This window comes from Leptinotarsa decemlineata, unplaced genomic scaffold (genome assembly GCF_025532065.1).
Source record: "Leptinotarsa decemlineata unplaced genomic scaffold, Ldec_3_MD MMD2_tig00001393_RagTag_RagTag, whole genome shotgun sequence".
NCBI lineage: Eukaryota > Metazoa > Arthropoda > Insecta > Coleoptera > Chrysomelidae > Leptinotarsa > Leptinotarsa decemlineata.
The window spans coordinates 10086306-10110761 of NW_027412562.1; the positions used below are offsets into that span (position 1 = coordinate 10086306).

The 24456-nt window shown below is 36.2% G+C and overlaps 1 protein-coding gene across 2 annotated transcripts; it reads right to left on the bottom strand.

The window, feature by feature from the left end:
- Window positions 1–1716: 1716 nt before the first annotated feature.
- On the bottom strand, window positions 1717–24456 carry LOC111508902 (uncharacterized). 2 transcript variants are annotated; one of them, XM_074175967.1, is made up of 4 exons: window positions 23961–24456; window positions 8566–8753; window positions 4247–8294; window positions 1717–3892 (listed from the first exon to the last, which is right to left on the bottom strand). In XM_074175967.1, the coding sequence occupies exons 2-3, from the start codon at window positions 8741–8743 to the stop codon at window positions 4255–4257; spliced, it is 4218 nt and encodes a 1405-aa protein (XP_074032068.1). In that variant the 5' UTR covers window positions 8744–8753; window positions 23961–24456; the 3' UTR covers window positions 1717–3892; window positions 4247–4254. The 2 variants fall into 2 exon arrangements, with proteins under 2 accessions (XP_074032068.1, XP_074032067.1); XM_074175966.1 differs by having other exon boundaries at window positions 1717–8294; window positions 23961–24449.

Genomic DNA, 24456 nt, shown 5'->3' on the forward strand with positions numbered 1-24456 from the left:
GTTTTATAATATCATGATCTGTATTTTAGAGAAGTTGAAAATATTTTTTTTCAGATTTCCAAATGTTTCACTTGACTTTTTTATATGAATATAAATGTTAGTTTCAATTTTGTGATAGTAGTGAAAATATCGTTAGATTTCATAGAAGGATTCGATAACTGAGGATGAATTTAACATTTGTTGTACAATATGTATTTGATTGAATGTTTAGGAAGTTTGATGGGTCTATCAAAGTGAGTGATTACATGAAAATAATGAATACTTCAATATAGAAAATCTCTATTCTTGATTTAATTCCTATTGACATAGCAACCCAATCAGATATATAAAAATTTTATCAGTTGTGATAAATAACTTTTCTATTGATAAACGAATGAAATATATGGCATAAGATTTTTTCATTTTTCAAATTCATATCTTTTATTTTTGAGGTGAAAATTGAAATAGTAAACAAAAACTAACTCCTGAGAATATGCAATATTTGATATCAGTGTTCCTGAAATCCTTAAAAGGAACAAATTCCGGGCTGGTATATATGTTGTGGTCGAATGAAACCTAAAGTACCAAACGTTTCGTTTGTCACTGCGGCAGATATCCATCGTTTTTGAGATTCCGAAATATAACTTTCTACCACGCTGTGAAAGCACATACCTCTGATGATACTTGCTGTAGTAGCAGACGAAACGTTTGGTACTTTCGGTTATATTCGACCACGGCCTATCAACCCGGATTGTGTTCTGATTAACACCGTTGTTCAAGAACCGTATTTAACGAGTGTTGAAGATCAAATTTCAGAAAATGAACAAGTCCCAAATAATTTTTTAATTTTTTGAATGAAAAAGGTGTTTCTTCTTCACTTTTATAATGAAACACCTTATAAACTTTCTTCCTAGCTCACCATAGAATTCAGATTATTTTTTATGTGATAATAACCAACCAACACCGTTCAAAACGCATCTTTCTGTATGATGGTTAGAGGCATTTACTATTGTCAATTAATAGATAATTAATCAACTCAAATTTCCAGTATTTTTATATTATCGAAAATCTTCCATTGAGAAAATATAATAATAGCTCACTTCGAATGAGTAGCATTGTCATGTTTCAACACACAAAATAAATTAATTATATACACACACCTTCATTTTGAATCGTTCCATCCGTTTGTGAAAACTGTATGAAAATTCGTTTCAGCAACTAACATCAATCCTGTTAATTTTTGCTTGTTTTTTCTGTCTCTTTGCATTTGTGATCAATTGAAGATATTTTTTATCAGCAAGGTTATGCTTTATGTAGGTTGGAAAATATTGAAGAAAATCAATATAGTAAAAGGTTTTTGATCACTTGTTGTCTTTTCAGTTCAGTTCATGGTTTGAAAAGGTGAAATAATGACATGAAATTAGATTGGTATTCAATAACATTAAAATCCCGTTTGAATTATCATAATTTATAGCCAAGAAAACTAACAGAATTCTCATTTTTATTTTTGAAGCATGCGCTGGGTTTGGTTCGTAATGTTTGTTGCCTATACTGAGAACTTGACTGGATACTCAATAAAATGGTTATTTATACATAATACCTGTAATCAACTAGTTTTTTCCAAATCCATTAAACATTTTTTGATTTTCTTTGCTTTTCTTTTTTTTGATATGCTTTAACTTTGAATTCGAATGTAATCAGATGAATTTCTTAGATTTTGCTAGAAGCAACATGAAATGTATATGTTCCGCGACTTTTATTATGACTGATTCAACCATTAAATACAATCATAAGAAAAAAATGGCATTTTTGTAGTGATAAACTGTGTTTTTTTTTCTATAATCAGAGTGCTGTGTAATTAATGCTTTATTCAACAATATGAATCATGTCGTCATGGGATTTCGAGTAGTCGAAACTTTGGAATATACAATATTTTAAGATGGGTTACATTTGAAACAAAAATCGTTCACTTAACCAAGAAAATCTTGTTTATTTTTTCATAATTGAAAATATAAATGACATAAATGATTGAATAAATGGTGTGAATTTATTTCCTTTCGAGAATAATATACAATATAAAAAATAACGTTCCATTATTTGATTAACATATTGCATTTTCAATAAGTTTGAACTTGATTAACTTGAGTTTTTCATATTTTCCAAAAAAAAAAAATTTAAGAAATTCCATTTCTCATTTGATACTCAACAATGATTGATTTTATGAAACATAGTACACAGGACGATGAGGGTTATTTCTGAAATTCGGAATTAATACACTGTTCCATGGAGATGATATTCATAATGAAAAAATAATTGAAAACCTATTTCTGAAAATGAAATCAAGACAAGAATTCGAAATCAAACTATGTATATTTTTTGGGACCACTTGATACAATATACAATTCTGTGTTCAACTATTTGACACGAGTAACCATTTCTTTTCGAAATGATACCATATGAGCCATTTTCTCCAAGTTCAATGCAACGGTAGTATGACATCATCTATGGAAGTATTGTCAAACAACTCAATGTTGTGAGAAACAATAGAGGATGTTTGTTTGTTTCCCAATGAGAATTGAGAGTTTTCAAAAATTCATGTAGTTTACAATAAATTTTCAATGCCAAGTTTTACTTAATTCAACTCGAAAAGAATGGGTAAAATTAAATTAGAGCTCTAAGATACTATGCGAATCATTTTTCTGTGTCAAATAAAAAGTGGAAGTTTTAAAGCTTTCTACTTTAACTCTATATAAAGTATTTATTGTCGAAAATAAAAAATGCACTTTTTCAATGGTACAGAAAAATGAATGGCATAGAACCTTCAACATTTTTTTTGTGGTACAAGAGGTACCCTTTGAAGTTGAGGTTAGAATCTATTGAGATTTTCGAAATAAATGAAGTAAAAATGACCTTGAAAATAGGTGAAAATTTTCAATCCTTGAATTTTCTTCGAAAGATGTTTCTCACTACTCGTAACTCAAGTTGTTTGACAATATTTTGATGGATGACCTCATAGTCCCGTATTTTTTATTTATAGAAAATGGCTCGTTGAAAGAAAAATTCATAATCTGTCAAAGAGTTTGAATATATAAAGGTTCCTATTTGAAGTTCTTGACATTCAGGTGAAAATAAAATATATACGGGTTTTTATGAAAAATCTCAGCTCCAATATGTTTGTTTCGAATTCCATATGTTTTACCCCAAAAACAATTGTCATAACTGAATAAGATGGATCATAACTGAATTAAAACAATTCAGTTATGATCCATCTCTAATTATTTCGAAAAATTCTAGTTATACTTATAATATACATGAAACACTCTTTTCGGATGGATTTACATCAATTAATTTTTATTATGTTGTGGTTAATATTACTGGAGTTTTATTTCAACACTAAACCATTATTTGTAACACGACAACACGTATTTCGATCAGCAAGTGATCACCTTCAAGAGGAAGTTTAATCTTCCCTTTGAAGATGATCACTTGGTGGAAGGGTGGAAGTTTAATCTTCCACTAGAGGATGATCACTTGGTGATCGAAACAAGTGTCGAGGTGTTAAAATAACGGTTTGGTGTTGGTATTACACTCCAGTAATATTCATTACTACACCAAGGGTTCCAAGCAGTGCATCACAGGTATGTTGTGGTTGTTTCGAAGTTACAAATAATTTCTATTCAAAACATTCTGAAAACACATTCTTTCTAAAAAAATCGTGAATAAAGTATACATTCCTAATTTTTTAAATGTTTTGTTTTACTTTTTTTGATATGCTAACCAATCAATATAAAAAATATCTTCTCAGTTAAAACTTGATGCTATTCAAAATAGTGCCTCTTGGTTACTTGCGTTCTGATATTGATTCCGAGTCAACAGTTTCAAGAACAAGTCTCGAGATTGTTGGCGACAAGATCTAAAAAATATAAGACAAGAGATTTTTTTCTATCGCATATTGGAAATTATATTATTTTCCAGAGGATAAAAGAATACGCTATATGCTGAGAAGATTCATACAAGGCTACAATAAAGCTATTTAAATGAATAATCGACTTCGAAGGAATGCACTAAACCACATAGTTTGTAACGTTGGTACATATCTACTGTTGTAAATTGGTTTATATTTTGAGCTGAAAGTGATTTTTTTACTTTGAATCAGTCGTTTCAATCAAATAGCAGAAACTGAAATTTCAATTAAATGCGACCTATTTTCCCAGGTGTTTCAAAATATGTCTGTTGGTTCAAAAACAACCGTCTCCACTACCATTACCGCTACCATCATATGATGACTTCATCTTCCCTGGTAGTTGAATTATTCAGTAGTTCCCACCCTTTTTGGTGAGTTCTACCAGGTTCATCACTACCAGCGGCTTCTGTATCATCATCACTACCATTACCACTACCGTCACCACTACCAAATCCTGATCCCATCATGTCTTCATCATCTTTGAAGGTGTTCGCTGTGGATGTTGCATTCTTATATAATTCCAACTCATTTTGGAGAGTAAAATGAGGTTTGTCACTACCTGTTGCTTTCGTCAAATTGGTGGACCCTGTGACAAGTATATCACCGGATCGAGTGGTGGTGGTGTTTGCAGACGATTCTTCTACCGAAAGTATTTCCGTAATTTCCACAGTTGTTTTGTTATTGTTCGCTATTTGTTTTATGGATTCTTTGAATGTATTTATATTAGTAGTTGTGGGTGATTGAGTTTGATCCATACTGATTCCAGTCGCCGTTTTATCACCTATTTTTGTCGGTGAACTATTTCTTGTATTTGCTGATGTTTCAACTTCAACTTTTGGTGACGTGCTGTTGATATCAGTAGTGTTATACAGTTGTTCCGGAATTATTTGAATAGTTTTATTAGGTTTGTGACTCTCTGTCGCTTCTGTATTATCTTCACCACCATCATCACTGCCATCTTCGAATGTATCGGCTCGACTTCTTACATTCTCATGAAGCTGCGACCCTTTTTGAGGAGTTTTATTAGGTTTGTCTCTACCTCCCACTTCTGTATCATCTTCACTCTTATTACCACTATTGTCACTACCACCAAATCCTGATCCAATCACGTCTTCACCATCCTCGAAGGCATCCGCTGTGGATATTGCATTTTCTTCCAACTCTTCTTGGGGAGTTTTATCAGGTATGTCACTACCTGTTGAAGTCGTAAAATTGGTAGACCCTGTGACAATTATCTCATCGGATCGATCGCCCGGCGCAGTGGAAGATATGTTTATTTTTCTTTTTTCGTCAACGACCATTTTGCTGAACTGATCTGTCTTTGTTCCATACCCTTCATCAGTGAAACTGGTTGTTGATTCTGTAGTTTCTGGTGAAGTGGTAGTAATTTCAGTAGTGTTCTTGAGTAGTTCCGAACTTGTTTGGAGAGTTTTATTAGGTTTATGACTACGTGTCGCTTCTGTATTATCATTACCATTACCACTACCACCACTACCAAATTCCGATTCCATCATGTGTTCATCATCCTCGGAGGATTCTGCGATGGTAGTTACATTCTTATATAGTTCTAACCCTTTCTGGAAAGTTTCATCAGACCTGTCAATACTTTCCGTTTCTGTATAATTTTTACTACCATTACCACTAACAAATCCCGATTCCATCATGTCGTTATCATCCTTGGAGATTTCTGTCATGGTAGTTGCATTTTTATCTAGTTCCGTCTTTATTCCATACCCTTCACCAGTGAAACTGATTGTTGATTCTGTAGTTTCTGGTGACGTGGTAGTGATTTCAGTAGTGTTCTTGAGTAGTTCCGAACTTGTTTGGAGAGTTTTATTAGGTTTATGACTACGTGTCGCTTCTGTATTATCATCACCATTACCACTACCATCACCACTACCGAATTCCGATTCCATCATGGGTTTATCATCCTCGGAGGATTCTGCGTTGGAAGTTACATTCTTATCTAGTTCTAACCCTTTCTGGAAAGTTCCATCAGATCTGTCAATACTAACCGCTTCTGTATCATTTTTACTACCATTACCACTAACAAATCCCGATTCCATCATGTCGTTATCATCCTTGGATATTTCTGCCATGATAGCTGCATTCTCATCTAGTTCCATCCCTTTTTGGGGATTTTTATTAGAATTGTCATTATCTTCCGCTTCTGTATTGATTTTATTACCATTATCACTACCGTCACCACTACCAATTCCCGATTCCATTATGTCTTGATCAACCTTGGAGGTGTCTGCTTTGGTAGTTGCATTCTTATATAGTTCTGACTCTTTTTGGGAAGTTTTATCAGGTTTGTCACCACCATCCGCTTTTGTATCATCTTCAATACCATTACCACTACCGCCACCACTACCAAATCCCGATTCCATCATGTCTTCATCATCCTCGAAGGTTTCTGGTATAGAAGTTGCATTCTTATATAGTGCTGACCCTTTTTGGGAAGTTTTATCAGGTTTTTCACTACCTACAACTTCTGTATCATCTTCACTACCATTACCACTACCGTCTCCACTACCAAATCCCGATTCCATCATGTCTTCACCAACCTCGGAAGTTTCTGTCATAGTAGTTGCGTTTTTATGTAGTTCTGACTCTTTTTGGGAAGTTTTGTCAGGTTTGTCACTACCTCCCGCTTCTGTATCATCTTCATTACCATCACCACTACCGTCACCACTACCAAATTCCGATTTCATCATGTCTTCATCATCCTCGAAGGTTTCTGTCGTGGTAGTTGCATTCATATTTATTTCTGATTCTTTTTGGGGAGTTTTATTAGATTTGTCACTAACTCCTGCTTCTGTATCATCTTCACTACCATTACCACTACCGTCACCACTACCAAATCCCGATTCCATCATGTCATGAGCTGTCCTATTTTGAGAAAACCCTTGTAGTTTTGCTGAAGGTTCATTTATATTTATTGTCGCTGATGTTTCCGTACTAGGGGAAAAGTTAGTTGAGTAAACAGTTTCTCTCGTGGACGTATTTTCTTTTGAGGTTACTGTTTTTTGACTGCTTGTTTCATTTGCATACGTTATGCGGATTTTAGAATTTTCAATCATTTCAGTTTTATCAGATTTTTTCATTTGTATTTCTGCAGAAATGGTGGTGACATTCTTTGCCAAAATATCAACTCCAGTAGACTGAATATATTCTGAGGAAATTGTTGAAGAATATTCCATGGCATATTCATTAGATGTTTGTTGTTCAATTTTTGAAGATGTTTCAGTCTGAGCTGTTGATTCTGGTTCGGAAAATTTATTAGAGGTTATTTCAGTATTTGACCCTATATCTGTCGTTTCACTTTCTGCCGATGATTTTGTTTGCGGTTCAGGTCGACCCATGGTGTCTTCGGTAGTATTTGGTTGTCCTGTTATTGTTGTTTCAGATGATTCAGAAAAACTTGATGTTGACTTCATGAGTTCAGTAGATGTTTTGTATACACTAATTTCGATGTTTGATGCTGTTTCAGTTTCAGCTAGTGGTGAAACTATGATGATTTCAGTAGATTTCGGATCTATCTTTCTCATGTTTGTACTTGTTATTTCGGTTGCAGGCAATTCTTTTATCGGAAGTACTTCCATAGTAACCTGACCGATTGTTGGTTTCAAAGATTCAGTCGATGTATTTATTTCGATAGTTGTTGGTGATTCAGTTCTATTCATAACCATTCCAGTAGTGGTTTCATCTTTTATTTCTAAAGATGCTCTGATTTCTGTCATGTTTTCATATTCGATGTTTGGTGATCTGGTGGTGATTGTAATAGTTTTTTGTTCTCTAGCTTCAGTAGATGTATTTATCTCGGTATTTGAAGTCATCACAGTTGATGATATTTCATTTATTTCATTAGTTATACCAGCTGTAGCTTTCGTGGACTCTGTAAATGATTCTTTTCTCGTTTCTCCAGATGTTGGTGTTGATGAAATCGTTATTTTTTGAGATATATTTGTCACTGGTTCTCTGGTAGTGATTTTGAAGGCTTTTGTTTTTTCGGATGGTTCTGATGAGGGAGATTCGTTATAGGTAACTTCAGTGGTTTTTATCGGATGTGTAGAGGTTCTAGTGTCAAGATTTACTTGTGGCGGTGGTTCAGGAGGTTGCGTGGTTTCTGTTGAAGTACTTGTTTCTTTATAAGATGTTGATCGTATGGTGGTAGAAAGATCAGCACCAAATGCTGGTTGGCAGACTTTATGAAGGAAACATTTAAGTTGGCAGCATTTATGAAATCTTGGACATTGATAATCGGAAATACACTCAAAGTGTGCTGTCATCGATCGTTGATAAGGGATTCTGCAAAGAAACCGCCCGTCGATACATTCTCCTGGTCGCTCTGGAACAGAAAAATTCTGTTTCAATGTCAGATAATGTAAAATCGAATCTAAAGTGAAGTGTATTACGGTTTTGAGAAGTTGTGAGTCATGGTATTTTTTGTTATTTGTGTAATTATTGTCAAAAAGTTAGTTCAGCTGAACAGTTATCACCGTTGTAGAAGAAATATGTCAATATTTTCGCTAATTCGAAAAGGAAAATATACTGCTTGCCTTGAAGCGACTTACTCAAAACTCAACACACTTATGTTGCCCTAATTTCAAATAACTCACCTCCTCTCATATCATAATTAACTTTAATCGATTTTGGAGGTTTCAACTCCTTATAGTCTCCAATAGCGTGTGGGCCAAATATGACATCGAATCCGTTTCCAATTCTTTTGTAGTAGTATTTATTGCTGCTTATTCCATTAACCATGAGACAAAATAACAATCCTTCAAGGAACTCCATGTCGTTCAGTCTGAAAATCAATAAAAATAATAATAATAATAATAACTCTCTATGGCCTGGATCGATTACCGTAAGGCATTTGATACGACATCGCATGAGCTCATGTTGCATTTGATCAGATGCCTGGCGGTACCGGACAAATAAGTAAGATGCATTGAACAACTGATACCACTCTGACGGACTCGCTTCACCATAACATCTGGTCAGGCTAGAGTCCAAAAAGTGTGGGTCACTTTCAGAAGGGGTGAATTTCAGGGCAATTCCCTCAGTTCCCTTTTCTTCTGCATTTCACAATTGCCATTATCTGTTACGCTCAGCAATACTCGGTAGTATAAATGTGGCATCTCCGGAAACTGGAGACATAAGGTCTTCCATTTGTTCTATGTGCAATATCTGAACTTTAGGCCTTCAGAGAAAATAATCTCTATCAGTACTTGAGGGTGGTGGCAGAGTACACGCATGCTATCAGTATAGAATTTGGATAGATGAATGTGCAACGGTTATTCCTAAAAAAAGAACGACGTGGAGACTACGGAGAGAATAAGCAGCTCGTATATAGAAGCACCCTGCACCATCTGGATGCCAGAGAGACATCGAGGTGGAACAAAGCCACTCCCAAGAGATAACAGCAGTGAAGAACTTTCTCCGCGGCGAATATCAGCACAAACTCCGACAGATCTGGACATCGGAACTGTCGGGAAAGAACAAAGTTGCTGCAAGGAATATGATTGCTGTTTCAATCTCACTCTACTCGTTTGGAATAGTGAATGTACTCGGGCCCGAAAAAGTATGCACCTACATAGGAGGTGCAGGAAGGCCGTGGACTTCACTTCTCTTCACTTCTGCTGCATGAGCAAATGCATGGGGTCTTCTTAATCAACACTGAAGACCTTAGCTTACCAAAGTGCCCAACTTTCGCTTGTCAGATCGGGTGAGCTGAAGTTGGGAACTCATGGTTTGAGCATGGGCTGCCAGGATAGTGTCTCCAACACCTCAGCCTAACGCAGTCGCGTGATGCCTCTATATCCATCACACAAGGTGCAGGACCTGCCGCGAATTGCCATAGATCCTAATTCACTTGCCGTCAGCATGTTCAGCATATGCCTTCTCAGTCTATATCCATCGACATAACGCGGCCCTAAGAGTACTTTGTCACCACCTATGACACTTTTATGGTATTCACGAAACACCGATGTTGCCCTACGCTCGGATATTGGGGAACGAGAAGTGCCAGATTTATTGGAACTATTAGTTTTCCACCCTTCGGCTCATATAAGCTAATAAGCCTAATGTAGTTCTTCTCGACCATCAGAGCAAGACGATATTCTTTGTTCTGAAATTTTCAAGACCTGGCCAGACGAATATCGTCCAAAAAGAGAAGGAAACACGGTTAAACAATCAAGATTTTCTCTTTGAACTCCACAGATTCCACTCCTTCAGGTTTATGAGTGAAAGTTGAAAAAATTGAATCTAGATAAATTTTTCTGTGATCTTTCATTACTCAGCTTATAAAATGGACTACAGAAGTCTGAAAGCTTTAATTCTTTCAGAAGTTCTGCGTTGTCTAATAATGAAACCATAAAAATCTGTAGGTATGAATCTTGATTAGCATTTTTTCGGGTATAACTTGTAGTTTTACACTTCCCTACTTTTCAGTTCATTATTACAACACAATAACAAGGAATTTCAACTGACACTGAAGATTTACCCAATCACTCATATCATATATTACGAAGAATAATTCAAGTAATCTGATAAACTCAGCCTTTCACATTTCAAACTTTCACATGAATCATTGATAAACAGTAAAAACAAAAGAGGACATAGGGTGGAGGCCTGAAGAACACCAGAAATAGCTGCTTCCTACCTGATAGATAGGACTGTATAAATTGACTGGCGGTATTTGAAAAACAAAAATCCATTAACTTATTGGGCAAAATACCATGATCAATTTTATCAAACGCCTTCGAAAGTATGTACATATTACATCAACTTGAATATTATTATCTGGTGCTTCGGAAATGAATTGCGTGATAAAAACTGAATTTGTCACAGCACAGCTATCAGTAACAAAGGCATGCTGATGTGACAGTAGACATATATTCGATTTCATAAAATAATCTCGAATACCTCTGAAAACATACACAGAATTGATATATGTCTGTAGTTGAGAGTTAATTTCGAAATATCCGAAAATTTTCTAGACATCAGACCCGAGTTAAATATTTTTAATAAGGGTTTTGCTAATGCTCCTGCACACTCTAGTGAAAATTATGGAATATTATCTAGACCTAATGTCATTTTGTTTTTCAGTTTCTCCATTCTGTTCGACTGCGGTGATAAACTCAAAAACTTTCGAACGGATTTTGCAACGGTTTTCACCAATGTACGGAATAATTGCCTGAGAAAAAACAAATGAGATGCTGGAAACAAATGAGATGCTGGAACTGTAGGAAAATTGGGCATGTGCGTAGCAAATGTCCATCATTCAAAGAACCGAAATCAAATCAGGAAAACTAAAGGGTGTCGATGAGAAGGAGAAATCGTCGGCCTGTAGCCAGAAGCCCCCGTAAAAAACGCATATGTTGCCATTCTCCAACGACAAGACAAAGGTGTTTTCGTAAACGGCCTCATCAACAACGAGCCTTGCACCGTGATACTAGATACAGGTGCCCATTCTTGAACATACCTTTGCCAAAACACCGGAAGAATTGAACCTTCAAGCAAGTTGGAAGCTACGCACCGCAACAGGGGAGCCAACAACTGTACTTGGAAAACTACCAATTGATTTGGTGTTGGGCAGCACTAAATTGGACCATCATGCATTGATATTGGACATCGAGGACGATGCGATTATTGGAATGAATATAATGAAATCCAGAGGGTTCGAGCTGAATTTTCAAGACGGCGTTCTATGTATCGGCGGAGAAGAGCTGATGTTTCATGGAAGAAGACATGTGCGTAGCTGAGAGGGCTGAAACCATCCTAGAGACACTGGCAATGCCCGAGCAATCCGCCAATCAGCTAAAAGACTCCCTCTTGCCAAGAAAGAAGAGACAGACAAGATAGTCAGCGATAAGAAGAAGAAGGAATCATTGAACCTTCTGACAGCCCCTGGTCTTCCTCAGTTGTATAAGTGAAGAAAAAGGACGGCTCGATAAGGTTCTGCGTGGATTATTGCCAACTAAATAACGTGACGAAAAAAGACAGCTACCCTCTTCCAAGGATCGACGACACCCTACACACGCTAGTTGGCTCCACGATTTTCTCGACTTTGGATTTGAAGAGTGGATATTGGCAAGTTGAATTGGCCCCAAAAGATCGAGAAAAGAAAGCTTTCACCATCGGCTCAGGATTGTGGCAGTTAACGGTTATGCCATTCGGGCTTTGTAATGCTCCAGCGACCTTCGAGAGATTGATGGAGACGGTTCTCAAGGGGCTCTCATGGAAGAAATGTCTAGTGTATCTCGGCGACATAATCGTGGTCGGAAAATTGTTCGACGATCACTTGAAAAATCTGAAGGAGATATTCATGCGTCTGAGGAGTTCTGGATTGAAACTTAGTCCCAAGAAAAGCCGCCTGTTCCAGAAAGAAGTCCGTTACCTTGTTCACGTTGTCTCTGGGGAAGGAGTGGTGGTAGACGAACAAAAGTTCTGAGCAGTTAAGGATTGGCCTATTTCAAAAGACATACATTAGCTTCGGAGCTTCCTTGGTTTATGCACCTACTACCGCAGATATGTGCTGGGGTTTGCCCACATCGTCCTACTAGGCCCGATGGTACTCCCATACCTCGGAAAACGGGTTTTGAAACGGGTGTTGGAGTATGAAGACGGTAAAGAAGAAAGCCGCCAGGCATTAGTACCCAGAAACAGATGACGGGAGGTGCTCAAAGAAATCCATGATGGAGTCACCGGAGGACATCTGGGAGTAACGAAGACCCTCCAGAAAGTAAGACAACGGTTTCACTGGGTTAATTTTAAAGTCGACGTCAAGGACTGATGCAGAAATTGTGCTGTATGTGCTGCCAGCAACTGACCTCGGATACGACCGAAAGCTCCAATGCGACAGTATAACGTGGGAACGAATACATCCTGGTGGCCATAGACTATTTCAGTAAGTAGGCAGAAGCCTATGCCCTGCCCAACCAGGAAGCCTTTACCGTCCTGGATATGGACGGATATGTATGGATACGTCGATTCGGAGACCCACTGGAGCTGCATTCGGACCAGGGCAGAAATTTCGAGTCCAATCTGTTTAAAGAAATGTGTAAACTATTGGACATGCGAAAGACCAGAAGCATAGCCTGACATCCATAGTCCGATGGAATGGTGACCATAAACCCCCACTTTTCCAAAGTAGTCTCTGACTACCAAAGAGACTGGGACCAGTACCTCCACCTGTTCCTGTTGGCCTATCATTCAGCAGTGCACAAGTCAATCGGTCAAACCCCTGCCAGTATTATAATGGGCCGAGAACTGCGACTTTATTGCGATCTGAAATTTGGGAGGCCGCCAGAATAAGATACTGTGGGGGAAGACTATGCCATCAAGCTTCGGCAGAGAATGGACAACATCCATGGACGAGTCCGTCTGAACATCCGGAGTGCCAGCGATAGAATGAAGAAGGCCTATGACATCAAGGAGAATGCTGGAGTAATCGAAATCGGTGACCTAGTTTGCCTGTTCAATCCTAAGCGATAATGTGGCGTCGCTTAGACCTTTTCAAAGTTCTAGTTGATTACGCACTACCACACTGCGTGGCAGAGGATCTCCAAATGTCCATGGGTATCGCTGTGGTATTCAACAAGAAATTAGGTCAGCTCCAAACATTACGAGAACAGAATCCTGAAGTCAGAGGAGTACTACAGTTGAAGAAGGGTCAGAGAAACATTTTCTACTTGGTGACCAAAAAGCATTCTTGAGACAAACTGTCCTATGAAGATGTCTCGAGGAGTCTTACCAGACTGAGGGACACGATGCTCGACCAGAATCTTTTGGACTTGGCAATAACGAAATTAGCCTCTGGGCTCGACAGGCTGGATTGGAGAATTGTGATAAGCATGTTGGAAACGATATTCAGATCCAGCGGTATCAAGATTTTAGTGTACGGTAACCATCTTCCGCGACCGAGCATGAAGACTGTGGAGTGTTACTTCCATCGAACTTCACAGTGCACATATGGGAAGTCCTGCAGGTATCGACATACGCCAAGGATGACATTTCGGGGCGAAAGGTTTTTAAGAAGAGGGCAATGTAACGAATCTGAAGCCGCCCCTTACCGATATGCCGGCCAGCGAACAAACACATGACGTCACCGAGAAAGTATGTAGTTGGCAAACGCCGGTAAAACTCTAGAAACCAACCGACTACAGATTTCTAGAAACGATCGTAACGATATATAAGTCGGGCTTCCCGAGGGGGAGTTCAGAAAGTGAATCAAGCAGATAAACAAGAAATTCAAATCAGTTTGTGATTAGTGAAATATTGTCGGAAATAAATTTCTTTAAGACAGGTAATTCTTTAATTCATTACAATATACTAGTAAACTCAAGAATCTTAGCTAGTCATTGTAATATCACTAAAGTTCCTAAATTACAAATTCCACTATGATAAGAAAACAAATAAATGATTAATTTTTTGATGTTCCTGTTAATAACAAATAAAGAAAACATTCGTGCGCTACTCGCTCTCATCTGATTTTGAAATAAAATTTTGTCAGTCTTTATCAAATGTATTCTCCAAGCAACTGTTTTATTGCATTATTTTTCATAGGAATTAAATTAATATCAATTAATAATTAAATGCACACTTTGATCAAAAAATATAAAAATATAATTAATTCGCTGATGACTTGATAGTTTGTTATTTTAAAAAATTGTTTATTTAGTTAAACACAGGTCATGTTAACTGTATTAAACACAACTATAGGTATCAATGTGGCGGCGTAAGGCCGAATCAGTGGGAATAGAATCGCACAGTCCCTTGCGCATGGCTACCCGTCGGCACGGCATGCGTCCCTACGCCAGCAATCGATTTTACGTACGTCTTTAAAGTATCACATCAAAAAGACATCATCACCAAAACAAAGCATTATCGATAATCGTTCGATGAAATTTTTATCGATACTAGTCTAATATATGTGTGTGTCAGTAGCCTGATAAATGTACATTTCATCTAGATTTAACGAATTTGTAGATGCACGATGAATAAATGGGAATTTCCGGCATATTTTATTTGCAGTGTTCTATAAAATTATGTCAACAAACTGATATGACGAACGAACGACAGAGTGACTAATACCTATATACGGCGTCTTTTTGATATCGTAAAATGTTTCCACTCTTGATTTAATCTTGATTGTGTGACTCAACAAAACGAAATCAATTAATTACCGAATAATGCCCGACAGATCAGAGAAAACTCTTGCATATGCCATTCGTTTGTCTTCTAGTAGAACCACGCTGAAATCAATAGAGAAATCACCGTTTCCAATGTCCCTTGTGATATTAGTGAAGAACGTAACGGATTTCTGCTACAATTTTTCCAGAACCTACTTTGTAAGAACGTAGAAGTAAATAACTGCATGACGAGAGCGTTACAAAAGTGTTATTAGGCGAGACGAACGGAAGTTGAGAGGGAGGTATGAGTTAGTGAGGATAGAAAGAGAGTTACGTTTTCTATATTACTGTAGGGGTAAGACAGAGGCGAGCACACATTTACGGTCGAGTAGGCTTAGGTAGAATTAGGAGAAAACTATCATACGTTGCCAATGAGTTTTGCAGGAAATTTGATTGTTAATTTTGTGTCCGAATGTGGATAACTCTTGGTAAACTTTCGACAAGATAAACTAGAACTTCGAATAAATAAAAATCGGAATGAGCCTTCCACCAGACATTAAAAAACAATGGTCTAAAGCACACTCGCTTTTTTGTAAATTTTTATTTCCTTTTCGTATGCATCTCTCCTCTGTACACTTATCAATTCTTATATCCAGTTCTGATTTTCCTCACTCCCATTATGTAAGAAAAATATCATATAATTGCAAAGCGATGGTGAAACGGATGGCTAAAAGACAGCAGGAGCGTCGCAAGGAAGAGAAGCCGTCACAACCAGTGCTTGGTCTTTCCTACATCAGACGATTATCGGAGAGGATAAAAAGAATTGGATCCAAGTACAACATCAGAACCTGCTTCAGATCCGGAAACACTATCCGTAGCAGCCTCACGAAAACCAGGCCACCAATCGCGGACTGCGGTTCTAAGAATTGCATTTACCGGATACCCTGTGAGTGCGGAAAATCCTATATCGGTGAAACCAAGAGGCCCTTTAATGTTCGCATTGCCGAGCACATGAAACACACACAGCGAGGGGAAAAACCAGCAAATCATGAATAGCCGAGCATGTTTGGACCCATCAACAAAGCATTGAGTGGTGCCAAGCTGAGATCATACACAGGAAAGAACATTAGTTCAGTAGGAAATTCAAAGAATCCGCATACATGTTGTCCAACAATGTATTCAGCCAAGCTAGTATAGAGATACGCAACATATGGAAACCCATAATCAAGCGAAAAATGGCCAACTCCCGCCAAACTTTCATCTCCCACTAAACCGGTGAAGCGAAAAAATGAAAGCGGAGATAAGTGAAAGTACACGAGTGACCTATAAATAGTCATCTCTCGGAGAAATTAGTCCAGTCATCACCCGAAGACGATTGTGGATACTAACAATCAAATCGTCGTGAAGTAACTTGATTTGGAATCTCTCAACTTTTATTTTTTGATTTTTTTTCAATTGTTTAACTTTTACTTGTATTTTATTTCACTACCATTTCATTTCAGGTTTTTTTTACTTAATATAATTGTCATTTCAGCTATTAATTTTTAATTCTTTTTTTTATTAGTTCTTTCAGGGATTTCAAATCATTTTATACAATATCAAACGATAGAAGTCTGAACTAATGAAATTCATCATATAATTATTATGGAATCGGTTAAAATTTTGTAGGCTGCACCTTCTGATTCTGGTAAAAATTAGGTGTACTACATATTTCAACGTAAGGAATACGAATCCGAAAGGAGAAAACGAAAGTTCCAAAAATTGCAAATTTTCAGCCAGTTTTTACACAATACAAACTATAGAAAAACACAAATATTTATTGACCACATCACCCTAATACCCTATTTTACATTCTTTAACACCTGTTAGTTTAGGAATTAACATTTTTCCTAAAAAAACTTGATTCGACAATAGATTTGTTTTCTGATGACATTCTTTCAGTTTGAAGTTATACACTAGTGAAATTTAGGAAAAAACAGTCGGTAACTGTTATTGAATACTATTCAAAATTCATAGAATCTTAAACATGAATTCGAACAACATTACAATAGAAGATCTCAATAATGAAGACAAAACATTTGAATTGAATTTGAGATGTTGATACTAATCTGTGATGCCAACTGTGACGTTAACCTCAAAAATATAAAAGAGAGATTATTCACCAAATCAGCTCCGTAAATAACAAAGTTCAAAGGTGAAATGAAATGTAAAGGTGATGTGGTCATTAAATAGTTTTATTTTTTTAGTATTGTGCAAAAAGAAGGTCGAAAACACTGAAAAAAAGATATCCCGGGAATTTCCGGTTAAATTAATTCCTGTTGTTTAAACGCAACTATTGTTATCATAACAGAAAAATAACGTTCTGATAACAATCTGTACTTGCAATCTAACAAGCCGATTCCGGTTAAAGTGACTTGAGTCTTATGAACAGGAAAAACGGTAAGTATAGCAGTAATAATGCACTTTTAATTAATCAGGAATATTTCCTGTGTATCTAGAATAATATTTTGCTATGTTTACAAGCCACGACTGTAAAACATACGTAGGTCAGAACCATACGTGCAACCGGAATAAAACACAGTGAATGTTACAAGAATATCTAGTGAAATATAATATTTTTGTGAATATAACCCAACACAATTTGTACGACTAACAGTATGGACACATTGAATTCAACAGGAATGTTTGGTTTCATTAAATACATTTAGATTATTCTACCGGAATAAATCTTGTTCAACTAACAGTATTTTAATACATGTAATATTATATTCCTGTTATCTCTTCAATTCACGCCACTGTTCTAACAGCTCAGAACATCGATTTTAACAGAATTCCCGTGAATCCCACAATTCAATCCGGTACTATGGGGCAGTACACCCCGACGCGGAAGCCGTCATTCGTGTTGGTCATTGGATATGCATACGTGATGAGTGGCAAGTGGAGTGATTGTGAAACTTATTAGAAAAATAATTATGTCAAGAGCTGCAAATTCTGTATATGTATACTATTTGGTTCCTAGTCTATTAGACTTGGATCAAATCCAAGATGGGGGAGAGACAATTTATACAGTAATTGGTGAACCGACTGATTCGATGGAAGGAGAAGCCATCGCCGATGAAGTCGCCGGCTACCTAAGAGGATGGGGTTTGGCCAATTACATTGAAATATTCAGAAGTAAGTAAATTTTATTATTACACATTGTTTGACTATGAAGTGTCTGTCACTAAAACAATGTTCATTGAAGTAATCGTCAAGCAACGAATAAGCATTAAGTGTTGCCAACCGTACAAGCAAAAAATAATATAAACGTAGCAAAATTTGATACCTATTTTATAACAAAAACGGTAATAGTTTCAAATAGTTATTTTCCGAAAAATTATTGAAAGGACATTATATACGATTTGACTATTTTGATTAGCGTAAATTATTCATGTAAACGTTTCAATCGTAAATCTGTATAATTACTCAATTGGTTTAACTATATTATCAAAATTATTATTCATAAAAATAGATATAAATAAATAAGTATCTAACACATATATATTAGGACCTTTAAAAATCTGGTATAAAACAAATGCCAGTGCATTAGATCTTTTCCTTAAAATGCTTTTGAAATTGCTTTCAAAGCTTTAATAGTATATTGTACCTATAACTATAGAGTGGGTTTTGCCGTGGGGTTTTGCTGTGGTCCGGCGAAACCCAGAAATCAACCAAAACATTGACGCCAGCTGTGAAAGCCTATATTCGTATATTTTGAAAAAGGTTCCAGGTTTTATTGTTGAAATACTCACTTAATAGAATCTATCCATAGTATTCTTTATACAAATCTAAACTTGAACATTCTGAATTTGATATTTTTTATACCCGAACCATATTAGAAGTGCATACTCTGTTTAATGGGTATTGTACATAGTCTGCTTTAATATACCAGACGGCACCCCTAGAGGTAGCGAGCAACTGAAAATAATTTTTGTCTTTCAAAGAAGGCGAACCTTATAAACCTGTCAAGTACCTATTTTTCACAGCCGTATGAAGTTCGCTGTTATTCAAAGGGTGAATTTTATTAGTGGTTGACTTCACCTAGAACAAAATAAGAGCGTTTGTAGACAGTAATTCCGGAATGAAATTCGCTAACATGTTTCCGGAATCAGGGAAAATTTTTCTTTATATTTATTATGGAGTCTCAATACTGATATTCAACGAATTTCTTTGATTCTTTGGAATAATGTTAAGATACTGTATAATAAATATATGTAAAATTCTCCCAAATTCAAGAAACATATTTGCGAAGTCTCTCTTTGGGCAAAAGACAGATAGTGTTACAAAAATAACAAGATAGCACTTGAATACTGACAGGAAGTACCCTAAATTACAACAATGCTTCACGGTAGAACTAACTGGAAACTTCTAGTGAAATTCCATGGAAAAAATGTCAACTACAGATGGAAATTACTGTCAAAAATACGCAGGTAATTGAATAGAAAATACAAGAAATTCCAGTTAAATACTAGGTAACTACAGGAAATTCCTGTAAAATCTCGGGTTATAAGCTTCGAATACAACTAACTAGTACTGTAATGTATAAAGGAAAGTTCTTTAATTCAACGGAAAATTCCTGTTGAATCGACACTACAGTTCCGCTATAAGTAAAGTAATTCCTGTTTTAGTTAAGGGTAAACTACTGGAAATTCTTGTAAAAACTGAGGTCCGAAGCGTCGAATACAACTGTCTAGTTTGTTTATTAAACAGGAAATTCATGTTAAATCGAAATTACAGCTCCGGTAAAAGTAAGGTAGTTCATTAAAATAACTGGAAAATTCCAATTAAATCAGTGTAACGATTCTGTAAATAGTAAAGCATATTCCGGTTTTCGTTACATTAATATTTTCCTGTTAAAATAACAAACTGCAGTTCGGTTGCAGTTACTGGTCTAAAACTTGTTATTCCTAAAGGAATTATAAGACCGGAATCGTCACGTACAATTAACAAATATTCCTGCTGTCGCTTATATAGGGTGTCCCTGGACTTCCTCTTTTCCTGTATAGATGGGGTCAAAATATCACCAGTACTTCATATAACTTTTTTTCCTAAAAGTCTTCGTAACCAAGTTACGGGCCCTCGAAGTTACAAAATGAAAAATGTTTTTCTTTGATAACTTTTCAAGTGAATATTCAAAATCATCCAAATTTTGGTAATTGACTAAACAAATGAATTCCGTCGATGAGCTTTCATACAGGAGTCAGTTGTTCTGCTACAAAGTCAGGAACGGACTACCCCCGATGGTCCACACCCCAAAACTTTGAAATGACAGATATTTTTCAATATTTTTCAACAAAATAAGGTTACTTGGACAATTTTATGAATAAAAGTACTCGTGTGGAAAGTCGATCGGAGCAACGAGTCTTGATAAAAATGTAGTTCTACTCGACGACATCAAACCCGCTCGTCCACCATTATTTGAAATAATTATCAAAGCAGAAATAATAATGATAACGTTAATTCAAAAACATTTATAACAGGAATAATACAAAGTATGCTAAAATGAAGTCGTAAACAATAAGTACAGTACCTATATGGAAGTTTAAGTCACAATTGTGATAGCAGATATTTTTTCAAAAGAAATATCAAGTTCTGTAGATTCGTGGTGTTTTTAAACTAACAAGCTACTCTACTATGAAATATCGAATTCATTCCATATTTTGTACGTACATAATACGTGTGGAATAATCACGTTTCGTGTTGATCAGTTATCTGAATCTCATGAAACTCAACATTCGAATGTTTCAAATTCTTATTCACAGCTAAACTGTTGAGGAGTTTCACTGATAATTATAATTTTATGGGAGGAATTCTTTAACACGAATCTAAATTTAGCTGAAAAAACGCACATCGGAAAAAATATTTACTATACTAATAAAAAGCAAACGAATGAACTACAAAAACGGCTGCACATGATCAGGTGAAAAATATCCAGGGAATAATTATGTTCCATTTCTTTCACAGATGTTGACAAAAAAACCTTTCAGAAAGTTTTGATAAAAAATGAGAAACTGGAATGCGATTTTGTTTTGTTGAGTGGTGCGTTGTCATATGACTATCATTGTATTGTCAATATTCTATAGGATATTTTGAATTTTTTTGATATGGCCGAACAGTTTACATTCAATGAATATGCAGATATGCATGTATTTTATGGACGAGCATTTTGTAATGCTGCAGAAGCTCGTCGTCTGTATTCCGAGCATTTTCCCAATCGAACGGTACCGTCAAGAGAAACATTCGAGCGTGTCGATCGCAGCTTGAGGGAGACAGGTATGTAATAATTGATAATTAATTTGAGCACGTTGTTTTATTTCGATATTATTGTAGGTACAGTTTTGCCAAAACGAGGTGGTGAGGGCGCTCCTAGGACTGTACGTACCGTTGTATTGGAGGAAAATATTTTGGAAGCCGTCGCTGATGATCCTTCAATGAGCATCAGAAATCTATCAGAACAGTTCCATACATCCAAGTCCACTATTCATAGAATAATTAGGAAACAACTGCTCCACCCATTTCACATCCAGAAGGTACATGCCATGACACCTCAAGATTTTCCAGCACGACTGGAATATGCCAATTGGTTCATGGATAGGCAAAGAGAGGATATGACTTTTATTAATCGAGTTTTATTCACTGATGAAGCAGGTTTCAGTAGAGATGGAGTTATCAACTCTCATGATCTCCATATATGGGCCGAAGAAAATCCCCATGGGATATTGCAAACCAAACACAAACGGAAATTCAACGTGAATGTTTGGGCTGGTATCATAGGAAACCATCTTATAGGACCATTCGTTCTACAGGACCGATTGAATGGAGAACGTTATTTGGAGTTCATTCAGAACGATTTGAATGGACTTTTGGAACATGTTCCATTGCAAACCCGAAGAGATATGTGGTTTATGCATGATGGCGCTCCTCCTCATTTTAGTTTGATTGTGCGTGACCATCTGAACCATATTTTCCACAATAGATGGATTGGTAGAGGTGGGCCATATTCATGGCCATCGTGGTCTCCGGATTTAAATCCATTGGATTTCTTTCTGTGGGGGCATCTAAAAAGCCTTGTTTACGCTACACCTATTCACACAAGAGATGCATTGTTGAATAGAATAACATTACATTGTGAAGCCATACGAAACGACCCTGGAATGCTATTTCAAGTACAGAGAGGGTGTCTTCGCAGACTAAGAAAATGTATAGAGAGAGAAGGTGGTCATATCGAGCAGTTTCTGTAGCGGATTTTTCATTTCTGTTTGCTCTTGAGGCTCTTTAGTTTCGTTAGTTAAACGTGTTTGCATTATAAAAATTCATTATGAACATTTTACCTATCATTTCCATTTTCCTTAAAAATTAATATTTTCGAATAATGGTAGACATCTCAGGATAAATGTTGTTGAATTAACGTTATCATTATTATTTCTGCTTTGATAATTATTCATTTCAAATAATGGTGGACGAGCGGGTTTGATGTCGTCGAGTGAAACTACATTTTTATCAAGACTCGTTGCTCCGATCGACTTTCCACACGAGTACTTTTACTCCAAGTAACCTTAATTTGTTGAAAAATATTGAAAAATATCTGTCATTTCAAAGTTTTGGGGTGTGGACCATCGGGGGTAGTCCGTTCCTGACTTTGTAGCAAAACAACTGACTCCTGCATGAAAGCTCATCGAAGGAATTCATTTGTTTAGTCAATTACCAAAATTAATTTGGATGATTTTGAATATTCACTTGAAAAGTTATCAAAGAAAAACATTTTTCATTTTGTAACTTCGAGGGCCCGTTACTTGGTAACGAAGGATTTTAGGAAAAAAAGTTATATGAAGTACTGGTGATATTTTGACCCCATCTATACATTCCCGAGAGGAAAAGAGGAAGTCCAGGGACACCCTGTATAGGGGGAATTTCCTGTAGAATTCGCCGAATTCCTGTTGTATATCCTGGTATATTTTTTTGAGTGAAGTAGCAATTTTCGGAACTTTGGAGGGTGCAGTCTACCCAAAATTTTACTCAGACTCGAAACACTGAGTTAAATTTCAATGGGCACAAAAAAAAACTTGTATAAAGGAGTCCGTCTTAGTTTGAATTAACTGAATCCCTCATTTGAAAAAATAGTTTTTACGAAAAACGGTTAAATTTTGAATTACATTTTTTTCGATAGAAGTGTAAATGAGGTTGAGACACCAGCCTCAACTTGTGAGTAGTTTTTCATTGAATTCAGTTATAATTGAATTGACTGACTCATTCATTAATATTTCGACCTAGTGAAGCAATACTGTTATTATTGTTAGTAAACAACAATATCCTTCAGCGTCCTTCAAGTCTTCGGATCTTAAGCCCCGTAGAATGATTGCTGTAGGGAAAATGAAAAATCGATCTAGAAAGACCCAAAATTTACAGATGTTACAATATCAATTCAGATCTGAAATTAGTAGAAATACTTCAGACGTTATTCAAAATGTTGCAAAGAGAATGTTTTTGAAACTATTGATTTTTTTATAACCACTTTTTCAGTGTTTTTTATCGCTATGTAGAATTATTACGTTCCTTACTTCACTTCCATAATTTATCTGATTGTTCACAGTTTTTTTTTAGGTTTTGAAACTTTTGTTGATATTCAATCAGTTAATCTAAATATATCATACAATATGCTCTGCCTCACATAGCTTTCACTTCAGTTGTCAATGAAACTTCACGTACAAACGAAATATAGCATAATTCAGGTTCTGTGAAAAAAATTATCAAATAATTCATAAGCAAATACCAAATAATATGTACTCAAGCTACTTATTATCGAGGCTTTTTCCTAGATTCAGAAAAAAAGTTGCACTTACCCAAGAAGTCACATGTACTAAAATAGTAAAATTAGTTCAATCCACACTTCCTTCCTTCCACACTAGTGAATTTCACTTATCACGTATTTGATATGGAAGTAAAACCAATTTCGATTATTTATTTTGATCTTATCGCTCCCGAATTACAATTGCGGACCTTGAAGATGTTGGATCCGAGCACTAAAAAAAGATAAAGTAGAACAGGATACTCTTTATGCATTTCGGTTAGACTCGAATTGCACGTTGATGGTTCATAGTACAAACTGATAGTGTGTGTCCTTGTATATAGAATTTCGGATTATTCAGAATTTGATGATCGTGATATATGGATGATATATCAGGGTGATAAATTAACTATTATACAGGATGTTTCTTCTAGAACAAATACTGGCCCCAACGCCTGAACTACAACATGCGTTTCGCCAACCGAATTGGCGTTATGAGGAATTGAACTACGAGATTTCATCTGAAGTTTGGACCGGTTCCATGGTCCATT

Bases quoted from the DNA above. Each gene is read 5' to 3' on its own strand.
- LOC111508902 (XM_074175967.1), bottom strand. From the start codon at position 8,743: ATGGAGTTCCTTGAAGGATTGTTATTTTGTCTCATGGTTAATGGAATA. The intron at 8,295-8,565 runs GTGAGTTATTTG...TTTCTGTTCCAG, and splicing joins TAATTATGATATGAGAGGAG to AGCGACCAGGAGAATGTATC.